The sequence below is a fragment of the Amblyomma mixtum genome, chromosome 1, assembly GCF_055824585.1.
Source record: "Amblyomma mixtum isolate Tamu chromosome 1, ASM5582458v1, whole genome shotgun sequence".
Taxonomy (NCBI): Eukaryota; Metazoa; Arthropoda; class Arachnida; order Ixodida; family Ixodidae; genus Amblyomma; species Amblyomma mixtum.
The window spans coordinates 156,058,880-156,079,444 of record NC_143012.1 but is presented as its reverse complement, the minus strand read 5'-3'; the positions used below and the strand labels follow the sequence as shown (position 1 = coordinate 156,079,444).

The 20,565-nt window shown below is 48.6% G+C and overlaps 2 protein-coding genes across 10 annotated transcripts in view; one reads left to right on the top strand and one right to left on the bottom strand.

Moving 5' to 3' along the window:
- Positions 1-131: 131 nt before the first annotated feature.
- Positions 132-16,093, top strand: Tmem18 (transmembrane protein 18). The gene is made up of 4 exons (XM_089558702.1): positions 132-293; positions 4,952-5,069; positions 7,639-7,787; positions 10,497-16,093. The coding sequence occupies exons 1-4, from the start codon at positions 216-218 to the stop codon at positions 10,617-10,619; spliced, it is 468 nt and encodes a 155-aa protein (XP_089414828.1). The 5' UTR covers positions 132-215; the 3' UTR covers positions 10,620-16,093.
- Positions 15,616-20,565, bottom strand: part of pps (protein partner of snf) — a 150,772-nt gene continuing 145,822 nt past the window's right edge. For all 9 annotated transcript variants that reach the window (XM_089558612.1, XM_089558620.1, XM_089558628.1 and 6 more), the window contains one exon: positions 15,616-19,293. In XM_089558612.1, coding sequence (XP_089414738.1) covers positions 17,932-19,293 — 1,362 coding nt within the window. In that variant the 3' untranslated portion in view covers positions 15,616-17,931. The remainder of the gene's footprint in view (positions 19,294-20,565) is intronic.

The following is a 20,565-nucleotide window of genomic DNA, read 5'->3' as shown; positions in this document are numbered from 1 at the left end:
ACAAATTAAACCTTAAGTTTAAACTTATGTTGAGTTTTTTAGCTTGTCGATCGCGCTATTTCCTCCGCAGCGGCCATGACGCGTCAAAAATTGAGGAAAGTAAAATCTGCAGAACAATATCCGAGCGGCGAGCCAGTCGTCGGTAGAAGTGGGCTGCGGCGCGCTTGGAGATTGCCTGACATGTTGTGATAAGGCCTTAGACTTGTGATATCTGTATGGCTCGGGTAGAGAAAGTGACAGAGGCGATGGTGTCTCCCGGCGACACGTTGAACATCGGCAGCATTCTGGTCCAAGTGAGTTTCGCGTGCTGTGCTGCGATTTCGCGTTGACGCGCTGCCGATCATGTCACCGATCCGGGCAGCGCGGCTTTTCCTTCGAAACCGATGCCGTGTCTCGATAGCAGTCTTGTGCCATCATAGACTTGCAGCTCGCCGTGATCTGTGGCGGTGTTGTCAGGCGCGCTTGCCGTTCGATGCTGCGCTGCGCTCCCGAAAGAGACGCCCCCGCTTCGTTGAGGGGCACGCGCCGTGTGCGCGCTCGGCGGCGTTCATCCCCGCGCTCAGCGAAAAACATGGGTACGAGGAAAGGATCCGCCGAGACGGAAAGTGATACTGTGTTTTGCTAATGACCGAGGCGGCGAGTGTCTGCGTTGAGACGCTTCTCGCATCGCTGGAAGGCCGTTCTCTGCCGACGGCCTTCGAAGGCGACGCACCCTTGCAGGGGGACTTCACCGCTATGCGGGTTAGTTGGCCGGTGCAAGCTGCCACTTCTTTCACGTGGCTCCGCTAGAGTCCGGGTGCGCGCCGCATGTGCAGCGTGCGCGACCAGCAGCTGTTCATTGCGAGATTTCCGTTCTTCGCTCAGGTCGCGGTGTTTGCTACGGCTGCACGCGCCGTGTTCCCGCTGTGCTGTCATCAGCTTGAATCTCTGTCGAGCTCGCGCTCCCACGCGTGGCCTCCTACGCGGCTGCTCTTTTTAGCGTTGATCGCGGTTATCTGGCTGCTGGTTTCGAGGCGGTTGCCAAAAACATCGGGGGGTGCTTGCTCCGCGGCTGATAAGGGCCATAACAAGTGCTTGCTGCAACCCAGAGCGCGTGCCGCGGGAGCGCTATCGTCTCGGATATCTATTTTTCGCGGCGGCTGAACCCGGCTGTAGATCCACCGCCTCGCGAAATTTCATCTCCGGCGTACTTGCTTTCCGATGGCTGCTCCGGCAGTGAGAGGGTGTACGATGTCGTGCGAACACGATGCTGATATGCGTCGATTGATCCTTCGGCCTTGCCTGAATCCGGGCGAAACCACGAACGGCCTTGACCGGTCCTGTGTCGGCGTGTGCCGAAGAGGCGACCCGCGGAACTGAAACCGCGGCTTGCTTTGTATTGTTGCACGTGTTGTAACAGCTGTACGTGTAATGCAGTGCGCGGACCTCCTCCTGTTTGTTTTTGGTGTATGCAGTCACAAAAGCGGGCTGTTGTGAGCAAATCTCTCCGGAATGTTGTACACGTAACTGTAGTTGGCCCTGCATTGATTATTTCTTCACACAAGACACCATCATGAATGCCTTTATCGTTTTTAATTTTTTCAGGAAAGAAAAAAATAGTAAACATGTGTGACAAAGGGGGATTTCGCTTTCTGCTGTGCCAATGGGAACAGATCGCCCTGGTAGTTCTGAAGTCTGCATGTGCACCGAAAAGCTGCTTAGCCGACCTGAACTACTTAGCCCCTTTTCACTGCCTGTACATTTTTACGTGTGACTGTCATTCAGCCTTGATTGTACTGAGCACAACGTCTGTCTTGTGCTGAAAGTTGTGAGCGATGTGCTGTGTGACAGATAAAGTGACATCTGGCCATATCTCGTTGGTTGTGGAAGAAACAATGCTGCTGCACAGGTGCAGCTATGTAGGTCTGCAACCCTCACGCAAACGAGCTCTTAACCTCTGGCCCAAGTATCTCAACGCATTTCACTTTTTGTTCCACATTGCTTTATTTGAGCACACTCTGCAATATTGATGAGCTCTGTGCAATCCCAGTATGTACTAGTAGTGGTTGTTTATTATAAAAATATACAACAAAATGGAAGCTAAAGGTAGGTGTGGGCCATAAAAACTTTTATATATGAGTACCTGATTTGCAGCCGGCAGAAATAAAAGGAACAGGGAAAAAGTCAGAGTAAAAAACGGACGAGGGACAGGAAAGAGGACACATGAGGCGTTCGCGAGTGCTTGTGTCCTCTTTTCTGTCCCTGGTCTATTTTTTGCACTGACTTCTTCACAACATGCATCACCAGCCAACCTGGGAGCTTGCTGTCCTGAACAGGGAAGAAGAAGGAGATTGCAGGAAAGGATAGGGGGTAGAATATATACAGCTATGCACAGAGCCACAGCCACACTAATAAAGAAAGGGTTGGACTGTTTGTGCACAGGTCTCCTGTTTTGCACCGCACATGAGCGGTCATTGTAAGCTATACACTACACCAGCTGCACTCACGTCAGCTGCACACATGTCAATCTTCTAACCTCCCCTTCTTTCCGTCCTTCCCAGCAAATCCCAGTTTGTTCTTGGGGAGGTCGGAACGAAGTTCTGCACACCTCAAAACCAAGTGCTCTATGGCCTCCGTTTCCGTTCTACAGATATCGCACAAAATATCCATTTCTTCAAATTTACGTTTCGTTCTCAGAACCCCTGTCTTAGATTCAAAAAGCAATAATCTGCCCTGTGAGTTATTAAGGAAACGCTCTTTCTTTATATCCTGTTTTCATGCCCTATATATACCTAGCGCTGGTTTTCCCTGCATTCTTTCCTCCCGCATCTTTCTTCCTGCCTCCTTTACCTCCGTTTTCACACTATTGTTTTGCAAAGCCCCATCTCTCACCCGTAAATACTTCGTTCCTAGCTTTCGGGTTCTCTTTGTCCGTTTTGTGTAAATACTTTTCATGTATAGGTATTTGTAGATTCTAGATTCAGTGTCCAAGTTCAAACTACTCTCTGAAGTTACCAATTGTTGAATACTAGAATAAAATGCGAACTGAATTACAAGAGAAATGCAAACCATATTTGAAGCCCCAAGTATTTGTGTATGCTTATGGTGTGGGTCTGTACCCTCTCTTTCGGACCGTTCAGACCGTTCTCTCTGTGGGATAGTAGGGGAAAGTACAAAGCAAGCTAAAGACATGTCTGTAGCGTAATGCTTTTGTGAATTTTTTTATCTGTTTCCCCTTCCTGGTTTCTTTGTGAGCAAAAGCACACCAATGTCAACCTTCAAAGTTATCAGACATGTGACCCATGCAGAAACTCAAATTCACTTCATAAATTCAGTTTGCCTGGTCTCTTTTGGTCTCTTTTAGTGCGGTGGTTACAAATAACTGTCCACTGGTGCCAAACACCTTTTCCGCATCTAGAGAGTAACATTTGATTTAAATGCTGCAGATGCAGCTTTCTTTTTGGTGTTGTAGTTTTTCCCAACCACATCCGGCAAGTCGAACAAATACTGCCTGCCATCCTTTATTTCCGCTGCCCCAGCTCTGGTGCTTCCAGCAGCGTTGGCAGATGCCGGGGCTAGCAACAATATTTTTCCTTCCATTTATCTGCTGACCCGAAAGACACGGGTTCGATCCCGGCCGTGGCGGCTGGAATTTCTTTGGAGGAGAAATTCTAGAGGCCCGTGTACTGTGCGATGTCAGTGCACGTTAAAGAACCCCAGGTGGTCGAAATTTCCGGAGCCCTCCACTACGGCGTCTCTCATAGCCTCAGTCGCTTTGGGACGTTAAACCCCATAAACCAAACCTTCCATTTATCATGTATATTAAAACCACTTACTACTACGTTTTTTGCTCACTCCACTTGTACATTATTAATGCTATTGCTATTAACAACGTGACATACCGTTGAAACGTGAATACATTCATCTTCCTGATGAGCTAAAACTTTTTTCTATCTCTTTATATCTACAGCCATCAAGCAAACATTGTGAAAAAAGGCTAGTGGCCACACAACCCCCGCCTTAATGGGTTTTGATAAATGCAGTGAAGGGTATGTTGTAATGGAAAGTGAGCCTGCACTTGTACAAATGAAGCTTTGAGTTTGAGTTTATTTCCCGCAGCAAGTACAGGACATGTACTACATGGTGTGGTGAGGGAGGCTGGAAAAAAGCTGCGACAAAACATGGCCACGTCTCCTCGTACAATAGCAAAGACATGACAGTCAGCAAGCATGGTCCATATATATATAAAGGAAAGAATAATCAATATCAATAATTTCAAATAAAAAATAATATGCACTTTGAGACGAATAAGAAACAGTGAACAATACGTTCGTGGAATTTCAGTCAGACCATACAGTATCCGTTAATAATTTCCATGGTCACCCTAAATATAAAGATGGTTCTGGCTTTGCTTCTGTGTTGATGGGGACTGTAGCGCACTAATCTTTCTACATGGCCATCTGGAAGGGGAATGGAAGGCAGCTTAGATTTAACTAATTTGACAGTAAATACAAATTTAAATATGACAGCTTGTGCTCAAGAAGAGTTCGATGCTTTGTGCGAACTCCAGGACGCCTAGTAGAATGGATGCCTTGTCTCAGTACCAGTCACGTCGCTCGCTTTACAGTGGGACCCCTTTGGATGCCTGTGTTAGTCTGTGGTGATGTTGCACTATTTACGGAGAGCAGTGGCTTACGTCGGAGCATGAGCTGCTGGCATGGCTTTGGAATACCTCTTTGTAAAGTGCCACGTTGCTTCTTGGTGAAAAGAGACCGTAAAAGTTTATTTACTCGTTTCTCGTGATATGCTACTAGTTATGGAGAGGTCTCCTGCTCTCTCATTCTCAATACCAGGTGGACACAGAGGTTAGCGAGTAAGAAAGGGTAGTAGGAGAGTGGTCGATGTGCTAAAACTGTCTTAACTGGGAGGCACTGGGAGAGTATGTGGTGATTGCCTGCCTCTCACTCTGCAGGTGGACTGGACTGAGCCGTGGCTGATGGGCCTCGTCACGTTTCACATTGTCACGCTCAGCCTGACCCTGCTCACTCGAGACCGGGGCAATGTCCAGGCCGGTCTGTTCGTCACAGCACGTGAGTTGGCCACCTTTCCTTGCATTTGCAGATGCAGTGAATGGCTTGAAACTTTGTCAGTGGTTGGTTGCGTGACACGCTGTCAAAGCTGGAGTGCCTGTCAGCTGGTTCGAAATGAAGGATTTGAGTTAACTGCCTTACCAACTCGCTGGTTTGGATGGACGGCCAAAATTCCTTTTCTTCGCCTCAGTCTGTTTATGTGAAAGCCTGCGGCAGCTTCAAAGAAAAAAGCTGACTTACTACGAGGTAAGGAATGGCCTGGAAAAAAAAAAAATGACCAGGGATGTGTCAGTTTCGCGAGAGCATGCACTTTAAAATTATGCATTCTTCAAGGCTGTATATCTTAACATGCAGTGCACCCTCTAGTTGTTCTGTAAAAGCCGACCTGTAAATAAATAAAGCCAGTTTAGATTTCACCATTTTGAATTTATATTTTTCATTTCTGCATCAAGTTATGAAATGCATTATTACAATATACCATTTTTGCTCTGAAAACGTTGATAACACTGCCACCTTCACACCACAGGTATAGCAAAGTGAACATCAGTGCTGCATTCGGGAATGTTCACTAAACAATGTTTTTATTGTGTGTAGCTGATTAAGTGCATCTTTAATTTAGTACAGCAGTTCTTGGCTCGTTTCAGTTTAGCATGGTGGAAACTTACTTTCCTTTACACGTGGCTAACAGCACACATTGTTGCTGGGTGTTTTGCCCGGGTGGCAAAAGGGGACTTTGGGGCTAGCTACTTGAGGCAAGCCATTGTTCCATGATTTCATGTTGAGCGTGCCAGCAGCTATCATTGTAGGTTGCGTCACAGAAACGCACAATGGGCTCTCGACGAGCGCGGAGAAACTGACTCTCACACATTTCGTGGGAGGAGCGTGCCTTCACTTTTTTCTCTATTAGGCTGGCATTTTCCCTGTGTTGTGTGCGCATTGTCATTGTGCCGTTGTCGCTTGTGCCAGAGTACAAGGGAGGGAGGAAAGGACAGCTTTTGTGACTTCAATTGGTTTCTCTGCACATGCTATTCCCACTAGCTGTTGTAATATTCTTGTTAGCTGCTTAAACTCTAGTTTCATAAAGGGGTATGTAAATGTGAATTGAATATGTTTGTTATTCAGTTTGTATTCGATTCGAGAAATGGATGTTCGAAAATTCCCGAATATTCGGCCACGGTCGAATGCCACTGACTTTCATGAATCCAAACTTGACAAAGCGACAGTGTTCGGGCAAATTATCGTAAAACCGAGTTTAAAGTGCCAGGAAAACTGTACGGACTTGTCCTCTCCACTTTTTTTCGTAGTTTATCGCGTTGGCCTAATTCAGACACGAAATTCTGCAAGTGGGCTTTCCCACATACAACAGGTGATGAAACCGAGATGGCCGACCACCGGCTTCAAGCAATCGCAACGGGAAAACGCACAGGTTTTTGCTTGATCCTTCCATAATGCGTCTAATATACTTAACAGCCACACCTAATGGCACCCGTCCTGTCGCCTTCACAACTCATCTGGCAAGAGCTCCGCCATGTCATTTTGGTCGGTTGTGATGTGTGGGAAAGCCTACTTGCGGAATTTCGCAGCAGACGTGGTGACGATAAGAGGGCCCCTGTTGCTAAGCCAAAAAAAAAAACAGCATGGTCGTGTAGTTTTTCGGTTTTTGAGCGTCTATCGCTGCTTTCGCAGACGCCGCCTGAGGCGTAGCTGGTTGCTTGTTTTCCTCCTTAGAAATAGTCTCGCCGTTGCGACGCCAGTGTGCGTTCCGCTCACTTACGTACCACTTCCCGCATGCCGAAACTGTGCACTCGTCAAGGGGTGGAGCCTCTTCATGCAGCTTCACCGCATTTTTGCCGTTTTTTTTTTCCCCTGAGGGGTGCATTTGGTAACTCGACCTTCTGTTGATGCGAGCTTCTCTTCCGGTCCTCTTTGTAGTCGGAATTATTGAGGTTTTTATACTTACCATGTTATTCTAAGCTGTCAGTCATGTGTCAGTTTGTGGATTTTATTTTGTCGCTCATTTTGCAAGACAGCATAACAGGTTGCATGTGTTGTGCTGTCCAGACAATCCGTATACGTTTCTGTTTATGCCATTTTTCTTTTGTGTGTGCTTACTCAAATCTAGTTTTCTTTAATTTTGAGTTAAAGACCATTCACTATTTTGAAAAAAAAAAAATAAGGACAGTGAGATTTGGTTATTCATCTTCTGCAGTTTTTTTCATACCGAACAGATATCCAGTGTTTGATTCGATATTTTAAGTAATTTTTTTATTGATATTCGATTTGTACTTGAAAATTTCAATATTTGCACACCCCTAGCTTTACGCTTAGGAAACCTGAACATGTACTTGAGGCTGGGCTAATCATGAAGATTGTGGGGCAGCAGAAGTGAGTTTACTGACGCAGGCCACCTTGTATGCCTTGGTAGGCTCTCGCCGTTGCCTACATGCTCTAGTGGAGCAGGGCCTAGCCTGTTCTGCCATGGGCATCTGGCTCACAGTGTTGAGTTGTGGCCATATGGCACTTCAGAAAATGAAGTTTTGCAGTAGCTCTGTCCGTGTGTGCGTTGCAGTGTTGCTGGTGTACTTCTCGGAGGCCCTCAACGAGCTGGCCGCGCAGCATTGGCGGGCCTTCTCGAGCCACCAGTACTTTGACAGCCAGGGCATGTTCATCTCGCTCGTGTTCTCCGCACCCTTGCTGCTCAACTGCATCATCATGGTGGTGAGTGTTGTGCGCGGTCCTTCTCCATCTGCGACGATTGTGGGGACGTCCTCTTATACTTTGCCTGCCGAGTTTTGGTCATGCTTGCTCGTCCGCTACCTCGCTCACACCCAGGCCTCTTCGGGCTGCCGCATTATGCTTTTTTACTTTTTGGTGTAGTTTTAATGGTTTTTTTTTTTCTGTGGAGTGCCCTTAGCAAAGAAAAATATGTATTTGCCTAGAAAAAAAGAAGTGATTGTGTGCCGTGGCAGTGAATGATAGAATGCCGTTGGTTGCCTCCCGTTGAGCGTGCCTGGTTTGTCAAAGCAGTGAGTAACAGCGATAGAATTCTGATTGTTCCGGTAGTCCCAGTGGGTTACAGGCTGCCAAGCCACACATCAACTCACAGCAGAGGGATGTGAGCTTTGGTCTGATCCTGGCTTTGCCAGAGAACAGAGCTGCAGGTTTTAAAAGGCAATGTCTGGGTTTTTGAACTTGCAGTAGCTGTTCAAACTTTGCGCTTCTAGCATAGTACTAGTAGCTGTACATGCATTTGCAGGTAATGTCTGAAAAAAAAGAAAAGTAAACTATACATTGTTCACGACACCTGTCTCGTGTTGTCTTCTCTTGTTTGGAACAATGAACGCCAGCTTCTGCCGTGCAATCGCGAAATAATGCTGGGCTCTTCAAGGGGCCAAGTTCGTAGCGGAATATGCCTTGAAACCAAGATCAGTAACATGAAGGTTTATCATTTTAAATTGGCATTCAGAATCACATAAAGGCATCTGGAGCAACATTATGTGATGAAGCGTTTGGCATTACCAGCGTTGAGCACATCTTTGTAAAACATGATTTATATGCTAAAGTTCGCGGGGGTAAAGTGGCCGCAGCTGGCACAGGACAGGGCTAATTGGAGAGAGATCTGAGATGCCTTTGTCCCGCAGTGGGCGTAGTCGGGCTGATGATGACATCTGTAACATTTCTTTAAAGTGCATAAATAAAATTCATGCTGTCTCCACTGTGACTTTCAATATAGAAAAGGGAGTGAGTGAGAAAAACGCTTAAAGGGACAGTGAGGAGAGCTCTATTAATATTTTTTTTATAGCAAAATCCAATAGTTCGGCATTTCATGACTTTGTTGCCACTTGGCCGGCAGCGAAAGATGCATTTACTTCTGAGAAATTTGGATTCGAAGTTGAAAAAGTTTTTCCCGCCGCTCAGATTCAAACTTGGGATTCTCCTATGACGACACAGGACTAAGTGACGTGAAACATGACGTGCACATGACGTAACGCAGACTCCGTGATTTCTGACAGCCAGCACACAGTGGCCTAGCAGCAGCCGAAATGAAAGCTACCGCCGGCCGCATGTTGAAGGCATCTATCGGCTATTGCGGCCATCGCTACCGTCCCTTCGCTTACGTTTGCACTAGCGTTTTGCCAGCGTTACGATGGATTTCGTTCTCGAAGTTGTCAACGAAGTTCTCGCAAATAGACACCTTTAGCATACCATGTACCTTGTTACTGTTAGCGGAACACTGGGAGCCCGCCTATAGCCGGTGAGCAGGCGCTGATTGGTCCCGATGCTGCAGGCGCGCGCGTAGCTGCCGTGTACGTGGCACCATCTGGCGACGTCAAGGAGATTTATGCATGCATTGGCTGCGCCTCAGTGATTCGTGGCTCCTCGTGTTCTAGTGTTTCTAGAGCCATTGGTTCTAGCAACACTGTTTTGTCCTATGACGTCATCGCGCTTGTACTTGTGAGTTTGGCCTGCGGCGGCGATACCTGTATTTTGGTTCTTGCTCTTTTCTACGTTACAAGAGCTTTGTTGTCAGTATGAGTGGCGTTTTTGTAATCAGGAGCTGGTATTCTATCGATGCAAGCCAACTTCAATTTCTCCTCAGTGTCCCTTTAATGCAGAGAATAAATTGCTGTTAGTTGGGTGGGCCTTTATTCTAGACTGAAAACTGGAGCTACCTCCTCGTCACTGAGCTTGCGTGTTCTCACTCTGTTGTTGGTGGTTGGTATCAGATGGCGCCACAGTATTTTGCATTTGCCATGCAGCTGCACGATATGTGGATGCGGGCATCAATGTGTGGAAAATATGTGCACAAATTACACAAGTAAATATGGTACTATATGATGCTCAATAGTGATTGCGAGAATTACACTCCGCACCAGTTACCTTGTGTAAACTTTTGGTGGCGAGTGTACGTGCTTTGCATGTTCGAACTAAGGCACCTACTCATTGATTCCAGCATTGGCTTTTAGACTTCCTTTCATGTGGGTGCACCACTGCGGCTAGTATTTTGTGGGTGGCCATGAGTTGCTGGCAGAAAATACAGCGCATGTGCAGAAATTGTTCAAGATATCTGCTGACCACCTGACCACTCTAGGACTCTGCTCCAACACCACCATGTCAGCTGTGCTGCTTTCCATGGGCACAGCACTACTGCCTGGTGCGAGCTGTATAAATTGTGCAGATGTATGATAAATGCACTTGCCTGAAAACAATAGCTTTGTGGAAGGTCCCACGTTATGAAAAGAGATGGCACTTTAAAATGATGGACAACTTATGAAAGGCAGGGAACCAAAGGAGGCTGAGCATTCGCTGTCGTTCAGTTTTTCCATTGGGTGAATTGCACTGGCACACAGCTGTCCTGAGATGCAGTGTGCTATGTGTCTGTGCCATCCATCTATTAGAAAATGCTTCTTTACCTGCCTGCTGCAGGGCCAGTGGATGTGGACTTCTGGAACGCTCATGATCCGGATCAAGCAAGCCCAGCTTCGGCAGGAGATCCGTCGGCAGCGGTCCGCAAACTCCAGTCATTCCAAGGAGGGCAAAGAGGATTGAGGCAGGCTTCCTCCATCCATGCTGCTGCTGCTGTCATCGGTGCTCGGGATGTGGGGCAGTGGCCCGGACTGTCGTGCTGCAGTGCCGTTCTGGGCTCGTTTTGACTTGTGTGACGTCTCCCTTTGTTGCATTGTATAGAACGCTGTTTAGCAGTGGCAAACGATGCTCGCAACTGCTGGCCATAGCTGCGAAGAGCTCAGCCACAATGGATCATTTCGTCTATTGTAAAGCAATTTTCGATGTTCATTGCCTTGGAGCCTTATTTTTACTTCTTCTTACGCTGTCTCAGACTTTTTATGAGACCTGTCTCGCTGCGAGGTTCCTTCATATTTTTCCGATTCTTTGAAGGCTTCAATTCTGCAGCACTGGTGAAAAAGGGAATGGAAAGTGCTTGGCATCTAGTGAAGCTTATGGTTCTTGCGCCTTTGAAACAGGTCCAGCAAAGCTGCGTTTGTTTGGGCGTAGGTCCCAGTGACAGACTTGTGTGATAAGAGACGTTTACTACCGTTTCTTGGTGTCAATTTAAAGTCAGTATTGTAACGAAAAGGAAACTATATTTATATTGGTTAACTTCATGCATAATCAAATTTATAGGTGTTGTTTTGTTGCTGCTATTTTTGCAGTGTATACTAAGTATAGAGTTTTGCAAGTTCGCAGGCAGGCTACTAAGCTGGGTCCTAGTATTTAGGAGTAGTAGTCAGATTTAGGGTTTCACGAGATACCTCTGTGGCTGCGGGGGGAATAATTAAAAGACTAAAACAGTTGCGTCATACTCATGTATAGGAAGAGGATGGCAAACGTCTTGAAAAAAAAAAACACTGTTACAATTGCCAAGAGTTGGCAAAACATGTGCTTGGCACAGTTGGCCTAGCCATTTTATAGTTGCCAAGAATCTCGTGTTAAAAATTAGAGTAGCATGGCACACAGGTAAACATCTGCGCCTTCGCAAGCCATGCCTTGCATGTTGCAGGTCATTTATTGCTGGTTATGTGCCTGTAGTTCACTGACTACGCTAGTGCTGTGATTGACTACGCTAGTTCCATGATCCAGTGCAATGCTCATCAGCAAACAATGAGGACGTAATTTCACTGGGATGAGCACAGAACCAAAAATTGGAAGCAGATTCTTCAAACGGAATTTTGGGCAGGATCCAACATGTTGGCATTTATCATGGCTGCTTTTTGTCTCGTGGGAATAGTTTGATTTAGTTGCGTTGCAGCATGGAGCACACGTGGTAGCGGCACCGGTGTTTGTTGAAGGCCATGCCCTCTGCGTTAACTGCCTGCCAGTCTGTAGGGCGATGTAGGCTCGCACTTTGACGAGCAGTCTTGTTGGCAGCAGTGGCTGTTCTAGTACAGCAGCATTCGTCTTTGTGATCCCTGGTGGATATTGTTTCACATGTCGCCATAGACGGTGCATTGAACTCATGCTGCAGTGTGCACCTGCAGTACCTGTTTGAGGCTGCAGCCACTGGCATGCTAAGCACCATGTCCCAGGTGCTCCTTTTCAGGTTGATCTGTACATTCCAGCGTTAGATGCACTTGTCAGCCCTATTTCGAGGTGTTGCATGTCACTGACAACTTCAAAACAAGTCGCACGTCACTAATATCACCAAGAGTCATCTAGAGGGATGCTGCTAATGTCCTCATTGTATAGCATACTGCTACCATCTTTGGCCATTCTCGTAGCTGTGATATTGCACACATGTAGATCATGCAGGTGCTGTCCTTTCTGTGTGAAGGCAAACTGGAGCAGTTAGCGTGTGCCGCTCCATTTTTGTAGACTAGAGGCATCGTCCCACTTGTATTTTCCGGCGGTGTTCTCTGTGTGTGTACCTCTTTCACTTGGGCAGGGCTGCAACAGCAGTTGAGGTTGTATCCGCTGCAGATTAAACTTTACTGGAGTGCAGTGTCTTGTACCTGGCACTGAACAACAGGGAAGACAATGCACTGTGGGTCCTCTTCCTTTTTCTGTGGTTGCTTGCTTTGTTTGTGCAGTGCTGCCTTGATATGCGCCGGTGTACTTTCAGTTAAATGTGTGTGTGCAATACTGTGGGGATCAGATGCAGGCCTTCCCTGCCAGTAAGGCTGGTGGCAGATTTGGAGAGCTTTCATAAAGTGAAGAGTGTGCGACAGTGTCAGTAGTAAGAGTGCATCGAAAGAGGCATTATCAAATTGCTTGAGGTGTGTTGTGGTGGCTAGAAATGCACCGATTAGTACATCGCTACATCTTGCCTGGCTGTTCAAGCTGCGTCCTATTTTTGTGCGTGAAATTTAAATGCCCGATTATGCAACCTTTCACTTGTCCTCTTCTCGGTAAAAGGCTGAGCAGAAAGAAATGTTCAGGAATTGGACCTGCCAGCAGTGGCTCATTGGCTACGACATTCAGCAGCCGATTCCAAGGTTGGTGATCGAATCCCTGCCGAGGCACCCACATTTCGATAGAGGCAAAATGCAAAGACACCTGTGTGCTGTGTGATGCGGGTGTACATCAAAAAACCCCATAGAGTTAAAGTTAATGTGGAGCCCTCTGCCGCTGTGCTCTGCTTTCTTGACCCACGTGTAGGCCGGAGATAGTAAACCAAACATGTACGATTCTGTACCTTGGCTGCTCCTATGCTGCACGTACATAATGGCTGCATGAGGCATCTTTATGCGCTGAGCAGCTATGCTGTATCGTAGCTGGCACCGTCTCTCGACTTGCATGGGGATCTATAAAGTACAAAGATGACTGTTTCTTCTCGGGTGCACATCACAGTTGTGCCTGCAGTGAATGGTTTAAAGTGAACGCTGTAGCATGCAGTGGTTTGCCGAGGGTGATAGCGCAACGAAACATTTGCATAAGTTTATTGTCGCAAGGCAAGCAGAGGCCGATTTTGTAACGATTCTTTAGCCCATTTATGATCGGCTGCTGCCTGTGACATTGGGGTTTGTAGTTCGCCGGCCCTGCAGAGGGGCTAGCCAATGGCAAGAACTCTGAATGGATGCGGCAAACAATCGTTACAAAATGTGTCCCCAGGCCCGAGTTGTACTGCTGCATCATGTTTGCTATCCCGGAACGGTGCAGTGCGACTAGTTGTGTGCTGGTGTTCTTGCGTTTGTTCAGAACAATCTGCCTTGATCGTTCACTGCTGCCAGGTACACCAGTGGCCATTCCGTACTGATAGGCTTGCCTTGCCCCAAAAACTTTGGCAGTGTCATGTCGTAAATAGTCATGGCGCCGGCATGACTGATGCCCTCGTGTCATTGAACCTCATAAAGATCAACGAGAGCTTCACACATCTGCTTACCGGCCACAGCTGAATGTATGAACTAAGACGGTTGGGACGCCTGTTCACGAATGAAATCTCCCAGGGGACTGGTGGTAGCACCTGGAAGATTTTTGGGATGGTGACTGCCACCCCTCCCCTCCCATTGGCACAATCCTGTGCAAGAGTTAGGTCTCCTTCCCCTCTTGCGGCAATTTTTGCTTGTGCCTTGTGCAGTCATCGAGCAACTGCCCGTGTGGCACCATTATCGCTTCCACTGTCCCCCAAGACAGTGTTGAGGGCCGTGTTGCCACAGGCAATGATAACCTGGTGTGGCCTTGTTAGGTGGAGTGCCACTCGGCAATTGCGAGTTGAAGGAAAATGCACTGGGAATTCAAGTTGACAGGGACCGCAAATGCTAAATTATGCGTGCTTAGTGTCTGTGCTCCTGTAGTTCATGCAGAAAAAAATTATTTCACAACAATGTCACCTGGAAACATTCCTACTGATTCTAAGACATTTCACACCATCGCCAGAGGAGTGTTTTGGGGATTTCTTTGGAAGCATCAGCATTGAGCACATCTGTTCTGCTGGGCATAAAATCTCCCAGCAGAAGCTGCCTCCTTTTGTTGACCTTAAATTAACAGCTTGGAATGTATTGCTACCAAGCAATTCACGTACAGTATTTCAGGATCTGCCATGGGCACACTGTTGATGCGACAGCGTTAGGTTTGGTTGGTTCATGGGGTTCAACGTCCCAAAGCGACTCGGGCTTTGAGGGACGCCGTAGTGAAGGGCTCCGGAAATTTCGACCACCTGGGGTTCTTTAACGTGCACTGACATCGCACAGCACACGGGCCTCTAGAATTTCGCCTTCAAGAAATTCAGCTGCCGCGGCCGGGATCGAACCCGCGTCTTTCGGGCCAGCAGCCGAGCGCCATAACCACTGAGCTACCGCGGCGGGGCACGACAGCATTAGAAGTCCTGTTTACAGGAAAAGCTGGTGTCTGTTGATCAACGTTACGAAAAATCAGGTGCCCCACGCGCTACGGTGGTAGCGAAATTAATTATATTCGTTGCAGTTGTCAACTGCCCGCTGTGGTTGTAAGCGTGAGCCTCACATAGGTTGAGAGACTGACAACCTCCCGAAGAACTATGTCAGCAAAAATGAGCCTTACTGGAGCTTGGCAAGAGTAACCTGGGTTTTGCAAGCCCCATTGGGTCAGTGGCGAGTCGCTTAACCACTACGCCAGTAGTGGTACGAGGACTTATCGTCATCAATGAATGAAAGGAGCACTTGCATGGGAGGGATCTCCAATGCACTGCACTCTTAAGGGTAGGTTAAACATCGTCCAAGTTTTTTAACTGGCCAAAGGATGCAGTGCTGGAATGTTGAGCATGTGTTACTATCCGGGACAAAAATCTCCTCAACTGCCAATCTTGGCACATAGGTGGGAAGTGTGCCAATGTTCCACTGATTTAACTGGCTCATGTTGGAGAGCCCCAAAAACAACTTTCACCCTTGCAAGTGTGGGCTGCAACCATCTGCTGATAACTAAACTATACACATTGGTTGCGGGTCGCGTGTCTTAGAGATTTCTGTCCCGATAGTACATGGAAACTGGACCAGATTAGAATGGAATTTGGCAGAGCCAAACTTGTTCCCTGTTTAGTCCTGCTGAATCCAAGGTCCAGTGCCAAGCTTGGGTGGATAGCTGTGCTGTGAAGCAAGGATGTGTCCTGCCACACTGCAGCCACAAGTTTGTTTTTATTCCAAGAACAGACACACACACTGCTACACAGGAGAGCTGCATGTGCTTTGCTCCAAGAAAATTGCGCAAGTCATCAGCGTACGACAATGCACTATGTTGCACAGCGCTGGCCCCACACTGGAGAGGAAGGGAACAGAGCCTGCAATTGCACAACAGCCACCAGCCATGCATTATGTAAATGTGTGTACAGAAACGTTTCGTTTTTTATTTGCCGTCTTGGCCTTGTGTTTTTGTACACGCAGATTGCTTGGAAGGCCTGGCTTTTGTGGACTGTGTTCAGTTACTGTCCACTTTGTTGTATAATGCCCTCTCTTGCTTTACGTTATCACTGCCTTTAGGCAGGGTTGCCCTGTACATTCATGCTAGTCCAGAAAACAGTCATCTTTCAGTTCTTGCACTGTATTCCCTACTGGATGCATTCTGCGAGAAATGCAATAAAGTCTGTTGCAGCTGAACTGCAGATTTTGTGTTAGTTTAATTTTAGAGTGGTCTGTTTATCTTTCAAACAGTTCGTACAGCTAGTAATGCTCCAAAAGCCTGGATGTTGGCAGACATGCTGATGCAGTAAGTGAATAAAATTTAGAACTTACATTTTCTCCACTTACCACAATGCCTGCAAGACTGCACTATATGCTACCAAGAACAAAGCGTTTTTACTATGCTGCAATCAATTTATGAAATAGCTTACAGTCAAGTGCTTGGTTTTAGTGAACCTTTACTGAAAAAATTTTGAGCATGCAGTTTAGTAGCCATTTCAGCACTAAAATCCTGCTTAAACTTGTTAGTGTTATGACCATGTCTTCAAAGATTGCAAATTGGATGTAATACTTGCCATGACAAAAGTTGGTGGGCAGCTGGTGAAGATTCTTGCCAAGCTGGCCACTTTTTCTTTTTTTTCCATCCCATATAGAAAAAAAATTAAGGCATGTTAACCACAGTAGGTAATGCTAGCCTAATCCCGGCTCATGGATGGTACAGTAACGAGCTAGCTCCAGGTGCGTTTTCTGTTTTGTTTCAAGTTCAATAGGGCGAGCATGCACCAGACTTTTTTCAAACTGGTGGGCTTCGCTGGCAAACGTTTGCCACGGTCGTGTCAAGGTGTTCATGAACTGCTTCCATGCAGATTGCGATGGCTGCACAGGACACAGCTCATCAAAGCAAAGGACTCTGCGGGTAGGTTTCTAGTCTGTCTTTCGACTGTCTTCTCAGGCATTTTTTCTCCTCTTTATTTTGTTCCTCAGTTAAAACCTGGTACTGAAAGTGACGATGCTGTAGTTACATTAAAAGTTGTGAGGCACCGAAATGGGGAGTTGGTGGTGGGAGGGGGATGAAAGCAACGAGCTATGTACAGGGCATGCCAAGGCTGCCCACGGTGCACCGATGAACGCAGCAAGGGGTGAGAAATGACGGCTCGAGCCACTTCCCAAAACACGAAGACATGTAGAGAGGTGCTGCATTCTTCAGCAACGCAGCGCTGATCAAGGACGTCAATCCAGAAGAACTGCGTGGCATGCTACTGTGTGCACATGACCTCCACTTCAAGCACATGACGTTCTTCAACAAAGAGCACTGTTGTCCCTTTATGTCTGTACACCAGGAGGGGCGAGAGAAAACTGCGAGCAATGCCGCAAACACATGTTCCTCCCATTTTTTGCCTTTTCTTTGTCTGGTCCAGGGAACACCACCGAGGCCATACCAAATATTGGCTTTTCCACAGCAACAAGCACTGGTTAAAAAAAAAAAAGAGAGGAACAAAGAAAGCCAACTGACAAACACACAGCAGTTATATCTACAGAAACAGTGCCTCCAGAGCATCTGGAAAAGCCCAACAAGATGAAATAATGGAAGAAACAAGCAAAGCTCTTCTATGTTCTGAACACTGCAATCCACTAGTGTTCCAGCATGCATGGAGCACATCCCAGTGTCCCACCGCAACAAACGGCAGCAGCTAGCACATGTACCGGGAAGAAGAAGGGAGGCCCCCTCATTACGCAACAGTGCATCAAAAAAATGGGGCCAGCAGTGAGTGTTGTTGCTGTCCGGCACACAATGCAACACAGTTCAACGCCTGTGAAGTTCGGCAAGGGGCTGCAGTGGATGTCACCAGCTGAAGGCACCAAATGTGCGCTGGTTGGTGACAGAGGTGCGGCTGATTCGAGAGCTGCACACTGCTTCTACTGAGAATGATGGCTGCGGTGTTCCGAAGAGGCAATGTGGCCTGATGATAGCGCAGCATCAGCAGAAGCCTTCTGGCATGCCGGAGTTTCTCATTTCGAGTCCCGGGCTCCCGCACTCAGTGGTCCCACTGGTTCCGGCGGCCCCCCCTCCACCCGGGGCCCCCTCGCTGGCGGTAGTCGCTGCTGCGGCCGCCGTTCCAGCCGGCCTGCGGCGGCGGAGGGGGCAGGGGGCCTTTCCAGTAGGGGTCTGCTGCTGCGCCCCACTGCGGAGGCGGAGGTGGAGGCGGGGGGTATCCCGGGGGCACCACACCGGGGGGCATCACTCCGGGCGGGGGCGCAAACCCGGCATCCACGGGAGGCGGTGGGCCGTACATGGCTGCTGGTGGAGGCACCAGGTTGGCCGGGGGAGGCTGCGCCATGCCCGCAGGTGGCGGTGCCATCCCCGTTGGTGGAGGCATCCCTGTTCGCGGAGGCATTCCTGTCGGCGGAGGCATTCCTGTTGGAGGCATCCCCGTCGGCGGAGGCATTCCGGTTGGCGGAGGCATTCCTGTCGGCGGAGGCATCCCTGTTGGCGGGGGCATCCCTGTTGGTGGAGGCATGCCTGCTTGAGACGGCATGGGTGGCGCTGTGTACATGGTTGGTGGGGCAACCACCGATGCGGGCTGTGGCGTCGGCTGCACAGCAGGCGGTGGCACCTCCAGCTCCTCGAGCTGCTTGCGCGCCATTTCCATCAGCTCACTGGCGGACTTGGCGCCCAGCTGGCTGCCACCACCGCTGCCTGTCGAAGCCGGGGAGAGCGTAGCAGCAGGGGCGCCAGGACTAGACGTGGCAGCAGCAGCAGCAGCGGCAGCCTTCCGGCGGCGCGGGTCCTGCGGCCGGGCGGCCTCCTCGACCACCAGTTCGTCCTTGGTGGGCGTTCCGGGTGACCGCGACTCCACGGCGCCAGCCGACAATAGGCCGGGCGGCATCACATCTCCGATGCCTGGAGGCGGTGGTGGGCTGCCGCCGCCCTCGGGGTCCGACTCGGGTGTGGCGTCATCGCCCGCAAAGTGACGCACAATGGGGTCCTCGGTGAGAGTCTTCTTGGCTGTTGCCAATGGACTCTGCTGCGCCTGCTGCTGAGGCGAGCTGACGGTTGGCAGGGACGCCGGCGCAAGCAGGGAGCCCAGTACGTCGCTGACACCACCACCACTGGCCGAAGGAGTCTGTGGTGCCTTGACCTTGTTGAGCAGCTCCTGCAGGCTTGACGGCAGACTGCAGGCGCCTGAGGAGGCCCCGGCGCCGCTGAGAAATGACAGGCCTGTATCGGTGGGCAGTGAGCCATCCAGGAAGGGGATGCCTGACGCCTCGGTGGCCGGCGATGCCTGCATCACGGCGGGCGCGGCCGGAGGAGGGGTGGCAGCTGCCGCAGGCTTCCCCATGGACATCTGGATGGCCTGCAGGCGCTGCAGCTCAATGAGCCGCTTCTGCTCTTCCACCTGCATCACACAAGGGGACGCATCTCGCACAGCAACTCGGACAGCACCAGATGACAACACTTCTCCACAAATGTAATCCTGCCTTTCCTGATCACTACCTATGCGGCCCCACCCACAAGTGCACACACTATAAAACTGCTTTGCCTGCACCCATTCCAATGTCTTTTAAAGAGGAGCTTACCCCAAAGTTTTCTGACCACGGAATATGGACCAAGGAAGTTTGAAAAGGAAGTGCACGCAGCTGTCTGCAGATTTCTGCCAGTCTCTGATAATCTGGTTTCCTTGGCCCAACAAGCTTGAACAGCTAAGCTATGTATATGTATATGTAGAATGTATATGTAGAATGTAGCTATGTATATGTAGAAACTAATAATAAACTTGGTTAATACAGCAGGACTCCCATTCATTAAAAAATCTTAATATTAATATTGCTGATGTAGTCGCAACCAATAGTTCAGCAAGAGTACAGCATGAGACGTTCACTGTTTATACCTTTGAGTGTCGTTTATGCACCAGTAGTATGTTTCCGCCTTTCTCTCTACCAGTGTCACTGACATACCCGTATGCTCTCCAATCAGCATTCAAAAATGAGTGCCAGAATGCAAAGCTGGCATGACTAGGGGCAGTCCCGCCATCTATCTCATCGTTCTAGAAACTTGTACTTTCACCTCGCACTGTGTTTTCTCTGCTGTGAGTTTCATCTTTTACATCTCCTGTCCCGTTACGTCACGTCTAGTGTAGGAAGAATGCACCACTGCATTTCAGTGGCCTCACTCGTTGATATCAGTGGAGAGGGAGGTAACTGCACTCTTCGATCTCTCTCTCTCTCTCTCATCTTTCTTTCACAAGTTGTCAATTTCGTGTTTGATACCAGATATCGTAGAAAAAAAAAAAACCCAGACAGTGAAAAGGTTAAAATGCCTGAATCACATGGCGAATTTCTTCCTGCCCACCTCGGACATGCACACTTTCAGAAAGATCCCGCCCCACCACTCAGCTATCAGCCAAGCCAACACGCACTCACCACTTCTGCCCGTGCGGTTCCCGCGTTTCACAGCAGCAGAAGGATGGGTGTCATTCTGTGATTGTGTCATCGCAGTCTGCACATGCCACACCACTACCACCCCCTACTCTACGACTGCACCCCTTTACCACAACGCCATGACTACTGACTGCACCCGGTTACTCCAACACCATCAGTGCCACAACCACACACTCCTAACTTGGCTACTTCGACAATGTCGACACCGCACTCTCAAGCCTCTAACCACA